The sequence below is a fragment of the Lipotes vexillifer genome, unplaced genomic scaffold (assembly GCF_000442215.2).
Source record: "Lipotes vexillifer unplaced genomic scaffold, Lipotes_vexillifer_v1.1 scaffold197, whole genome shotgun sequence".
Taxonomy (NCBI): domain Eukaryota; kingdom Metazoa; phylum Chordata; class Mammalia; order Artiodactyla; family Lipotidae; genus Lipotes; species Lipotes vexillifer.
This window is the reverse complement of record NW_006781042.1, coordinates 1,110,991-1,116,990: the sequence shown is the minus strand read 5'-3', so window position 1 is coordinate 1,116,990 and position 6,000 is coordinate 1,110,991. Positions and strand designations below refer to the sequence as shown.

At 54.6% G+C, this 6,000-nt stretch overlaps 1 protein-coding gene across 4 annotated transcripts in view; it reads right to left on the bottom strand.

Moving 5' to 3' along the window:
* ACTN1 (actinin alpha 1) overlaps positions 1-6,000 on the bottom strand; it is a 96,536-nt gene that overhangs the window by 15,900 nt on the left and 74,636 nt on the right. For all 4 annotated transcript variants that reach the window (XM_007454451.1, XM_007454450.1, XM_007454449.1 and 1 more), the window contains exon 9: positions 1,256-1,348. In XM_007454451.1, the coding sequence (XP_007454513.1) occupies positions 1,256-1,348 (93 nt within the window). The remainder of the gene's footprint in view (positions 1-1,255; positions 1,349-6,000) is intronic.

Sequence of the window (6,000 nt, the reverse complement as noted above, 5' to 3'; positions counted from 1 at the left end):
CCCTGCCGGCACCCTCTTTCCCAACTACCACCCCAGGCCACTCGGCCAGGTTCCAGGGCGTTCCCTCTGAGAATCAAAGGCCTCACGAAGCCTGGCCGCTAGGGTATGTTAACTCACAGCCAGCATCACTCAACCTCCCTGCTCTGCCAAGGGAAGACCTGCGGGCAAGATGGCTCAGCTAAGAGCAGGAGACCCGAGTTCTATTTCTAGTCTACTACCTGGCTGGGCCTCAGTTTCCTCATCTTACCATGAAGGTGTGAACACTCATTCCCTTAGGCCCCTGCCATCTGACCTTCTAGGATTCTAGAATGTGGGTCCCTGACTCAAAAAGGAAGAGGCTGGCCTCTGGGGCACAGGCAGGGATTGTTTTCCTCGATGAGGTGATGGAGGAGGAGTGGAAGTGATGAGGGGAAAGACGTGATCCCCTGCAGGGTACCAGGCACGTGGCCTGAACTAACTCATCTGAATGATGGCGAGAGCTACGTCGTCATGGGGTTAAGTACTGTGATCCTGCCTCAGGTGGCGGAGGAGGTAACCAAGGCACTGTGAGGTTCTGTGACTTGCCAAGGTGGAATGGTAGCACAGGGATTAAACCCAGGCACCTGGGCACCAGAACTTGGGTTGTCACTATGCTGGACGCAGATCTGATCTACCAAGAGGCTGGGCTGAGCTGTTCAGAGGGCTGAATTCTTCTAAGGAAGAAGCAAGTGGAGCTCTAACCCCAATGCAGCCAATGGCAGAAGAGCAAATCCAGTCCTGTCCCCTCCTGTCCCCTGGGTGGGCCCAGCTGCTAAGCTAGCCTGAGCTGGCACTGATCTCTCCCCCGTTCACATCCTCTCAGAACCGCATACTCCTTTTCCAGTCCAAGCGAAACCCCCAGCACAACAGTACACTCACTGGTCTCGAAAGGCCTCCGAGGTCCCTTAGCACAGCTTTCACTTGTTAAGTGAAAAAAAAAAACAAGACCCAGAGAGGTGAAGGGATTTCCCAGGCTTACTCTCGGTGATAGAAAAAGCCTGGAACTCGGCTCTCCAAAGCCCAGATTGGCCCCGGACCCACGCTCTGCTTTCTGGGAGAGCAGAGGCAGAGCCGAAGCCGCCCTAGGAGGACTGCTGGGGATGAGGGATGACACCCAGCCTGGGACTGTGCCTGGGCACAGATGTGGAGGTATGGGTTCTGGGGCCCCCTCATCTCTCAGGGCAGGGTGGGGGGGGCCTTGCTGGGGCCAGGCCGGGAGAACCCAGAGGGAACCCACATCGCTGGCCAGCTTTTCGTAGTCTTCCATGAGGCGCTCATTCTCCTGGTTGACGGCCAGCACCTTGCAGATGCGATTGGCAGCTGTCTCGGCCTGGCAACAAGACAGAGAGGGTCACGGTCAGCCTCACGACAGCGGGAGCGCCTGGCACACGCCTGCGGTGACAACGTCTCCCCCCGCCCCTGCAGATCACGCAGTTGGAAGGCACCTCCCAAGACTGAATTCACAGGCTCCTCGCCATCCTCTCTGCCAGCCCGGGCCGAGTCCCACAGATCAAGTGAGCCCAGACGGAGATCTTAGCGGCTGAACTGGGGGCCCCTGAAGGAGAGCCTAAGTTTGAGATCCAACATGTTTGTTGGGAAGCAACTAATCCAATGACTGGTAGAATCGAAATACGCAGCTCAGGTGGAGGGGAGAGAAAATCCAAGCCCATCCTGGAATTGCAAACTGGAGACCCTGGGACTCCCAAGGCTCAGGCTTTCAGACTGGCTTTGCCAGCATCTTGGAGATGCAGGAATTCAAATCTGGGAGTCCTAGAATAAGGTGCTGATAAGGAGCGGGGCCTCTCAGGACCCCTGCAGAATCTCTCTAGGCTCCTGGCCCAAAGCCCAAAGAACTTTAGAGAAGCTGCAGGAATTAAGGATCAACCCAGCACAGGCAGGATGTCCAGAAAGCAGGCACGGGCACCTCTGGGAAAGCTAAGCGCACATTCCACACCGGGTGCTGGGCCAGCAGACACCCGATGTGGGCCTTGGCGGCAAGAGGAACTAAATAGGACTGAACGGCAATCAGATGCAAAAGGCCCAGAAACCCCAGAGGACACTGCTTCTCCCGCTTAGAGGGCACTGTGCACCTGACAGCGGCAGGGGCCAGGCACTCCTAAACCCACTTTGCTCAGGTGATCTTTAAATGCAGTTCTTGTGCACATCCTAACCCAACTGCAAGGGGAGGGGAACTCGAAGCCATTTTGGGGTCCTGTGATAGGAAGATGGCCTAAGGGTGGCAGCAGATAATGCCAATGAGCAAACAGACAAGCATCCTGGGGCCCTGGAGAAGCATGACCCTGCAGATGGCAAAGGTTTAAGGGGGAGAAAGATGGGACCTTGCCCCCGGTTGATGAACAAGACACATCGGGTTTCAACTGCAGCAAGATAAACTGAGGCTGGACATCAAGAAGTTCCTGAGAATGACGGTGCTTTGACTTGGGAAGGAACAACTGAGAAGATGTAAATGCTTTTTCATTGCAGAACTCTGCAAATAGAACACACGCCCACCAAATCATGTGATGCGTGGGTGACTGCCAGGTGTGTGTACGAGGGGGCAGGATGAGATCACCGTAAAGGTTCTTCCAAGCTCCAAGCGAAGACACTGCACCCTCCAGGGCGAGGTGTCAGGGCGGGTGGGCCTCCAGCGGGAGAGCTGTGGGCATGGCCAGAGGGGGAGCTGAGAGTCCCAGGTCTCAAGAAACTGAGACAAGCAGTCACATCCTTAGATCCTCACCCACTGCGCCCCAACCTAACTCTGTCCTGGAGATGCCAAGGCCACTTCTCACAGGACCATCAGGAACTCCTGACGGATCGTCCTTCCTCTAAGGAACCAACAGGCAACCATGGGGGATCCCCAGAGGCCACAAGGAGAGAAATTCCTTCCTGGAGCCCATCCCAGAAGATGCGGGGCCCCAGAACGAACAGGGTCATGGGAACTGGGCTGATGTCCCCATGAAGCTGCCCCAGGAATCTGCCTGGAGTCACCGGGGCCACTTCCCCTGAAGGCTGGGGAGGGGACCCGGGGGAGGCCAGTGCTCTCCCGTGTGCTGACATGTATGTAAGAATGTGGGGTGGCTGCAAAGCCCCCAGCCCAACGTGCTGATCAAGCAAGTAAGAATCACAGGTAGCCCCTAATCATCGGCAAGAAGCAGCTGCCACTGTGATGGCGAATGGATCAAGCCCACCTTAATCGTGTTATCCTCCTGATTCATCTTGAGATCCTGGGCTCAGAGGCCGTAAGCTTTGATTTGTGTGTCAATTTGCGAACTTGGTGGACTGAGTGAGGCCTGCGCTCATGGGATTCTGGAAGACACGTCCTGCGGGCCTTAAGGGCCTTGGCCGTCCATCAGAGGCCCCAGGGTCAAAGGGCGCTCCTTTTGGATGAAGTCTAGGGGAGTTCCCGGGTGGGCCTCCTGGGGACTTTTTATAAAGATCATCAAATGGGCTGAGAAAACATTTTATAGAAACAGGCCAAAGGATGACTTCCAAGTACCAAAGGAAAAGATTACTAGAAATTTGTGTTGACCCTTCCATGGTTTGTTTTTTTGTTTTTTATGACCCACTTTAAGGTGTATTGTTATACATTGTAATACAAAACAGTGTGCTTAGTTTTATATTAGTTATTTGTTTCTAAGTTATGGATTATTAGCCCCGGAGCGCTTAGCTATCCTCAAATGAAACCCTCAGCTATTCCAGGCCAAGCTGCCACTCTACTAATCAGCATCAAATTAGCTGGTACAGGTACAGTCTGGAGAGGAAGCAGCCTCAATGCCGGTGAAATCAAACAGCCAAACGAGGCCAAATGACGCGCCATGGCACTGCCACCCACCACCTACAGAGTCATGTGAGTGCCACGAAGATCTCATCTGTGACGTTTTTCGTCAAAAACTTCCCAAATCTAGCTAGAATTGCCCATTTCCTTCCTCCCACAGCTTCCCACTGCCTAGTCTTTCTCCATGTCCCAAGTCAGCTCCTTGCCCTGGTGTCCTTGCCAGCGAGGCCCCCAGACAGAAGGGAGCCAACCCCACGGCGCTCAGCCCTGACCCCAGCGACCGACTCTGGCTTTGCCCCCAATCCTCACTCCAGGCAGCGGGACGGACGTGCTCTCCTCTGGAGGCTGCACTGTCACACCATGAAGCGTCGCACAAGCTGTGACCACCTTCCCCAACCTTCCCTGAGCCTTTCAGTTGCAGATCCCCACCACTCAACCCTTAAGACCCTCAAGCTCCAGTGTTTCCTGCTCAAGAAAGCCTCCACGTCCCGCAGCCCTGCAGCGCCCCTCCCCTGCTCAGGTCTGCAGCAGAGCAGAGATTAGACCACAGCATCATGAGCTTGTTTATTAAGAGTTTTCCTGGAGGGACCATGAATCCCTTGAGGGCAGGAACGGGGTTTCTTTCCCTTAGAAGATTCACAACCAGCTGGCGACAAATGGAAGGCTGCGAACAGCATCATCCACTCCTAAAAGCATCCAGAACCCCCTACAGCAAGTCCAGTCCGTGCCCTAAAAGGCTGTTTCTCAGAAACAGTTCCCAATAGGCCATGAATGTTAAAGCAACAAACTACACAAACAAACTCTGGTTGCTCACAAGCCATTCTAAATCCCTCCAGGGGAAGAGGAGAGGAGATGAAAGCTGAGAAAGAATGAGAACCCAAACCAACACGTCAAACAGGAGTTGGTCCTCCTCTGACTAGGAACGTCAATCACACACACTTGCATCCATCCAAGTACAGTATCCACACAGGCACACAAACACGCGTACACCTGCATGCATGCATGTATTAGACTCGGCTGTCTTTCTAGTTCCACCGCCCACGGCTTGATAAGAGAAAGACAGTGAAGAGGACGCAGGGCACTGGGCGTGGGTTTCAGGAGACTTTCCCCCACTGGCTCCAGACATGGAGACAGTCAAGACAAGAAGAGTCTATGAGTCTGAAAGACTCCTCCTCCTTCCACGGGAGAGGGGCAAGATTCCCCTCCCACCGGCCTGCTGAGCTGAAAGCAGTTGCCTGACTCCTTCGAAGTGGGATGGGAGGGGCAACTCTGGGTGAGGCTCCTGACCCAGGACGTGAGAGGAACACACCCCCATCCCCACCCCCCCCACCCCATCCCCCCAGCTGGTGACCTTGTCCTCATGTATGGACAAAAGGAGCATGAAATGATTGCAACAGGGATGAGTGAGAGGGAAGAGGGCATGGGGGGAGGTGGTATGAGATTTGGGAGGGAGAAAAGCAGGCTGCTTCACACACACACACACACACATACACACACACGCGCGCGCGCGCGCGCATACACACACACACACACACACACACTCCCTTCCGAGCATCACCAGCCAGGACACAGGGAAGGCTTCAGAGACAGGGAAGGCCAGTGTCAACGGGCATGAAGCCCAGGAGAGAACCCTGCAGGGAGCAGGGGAGGAGGAAAGAGAGCTGGAAAGAGGGGAAAGACCACGGCCGAGAGCTCAGCCTAGCCCTGGGTGCAGGCAACACTCTGTGCGGTTCTCAGGGCTGGAGGTCCAGTGAGGCAAGTAGATAGATGGTGCGCACATCCTGCCCAAAAGGTGGGGTGTAAGAGGGGCCAGAGGAAGCTGACAAGAGAGAGCAGCAGCAGAGGTGGGACAAAGAGAAAGAAGAAGCAAGAGGCAGGCCAGAGGAGACGCTGAAAAGGGCTGGGCCTCCCGGGGATGCTCGGACACCCAGGATGGGGAGCCTCCAGGCGGGGCTGTTTCCTGTCAGACAGTACCCATGAGGCCTGGAAGGAAAGTGAGGAAGGTCTTGGGTGCCCATCCAGGCAGGGCATGGGGCTGCTGCTAGCCCACATAATGCTTTGAGATATATATTTTTTAAAGGCACCTCGTCTCCAAGGCACCTCTATTGCAAAACTGTCATACTTATTCTGTTAGAAGACATTTTTACTGCCATTTGCAAGATTATTTTTGTAAAAAATATTCAAATCTCCATGGTCTATGGTGCACA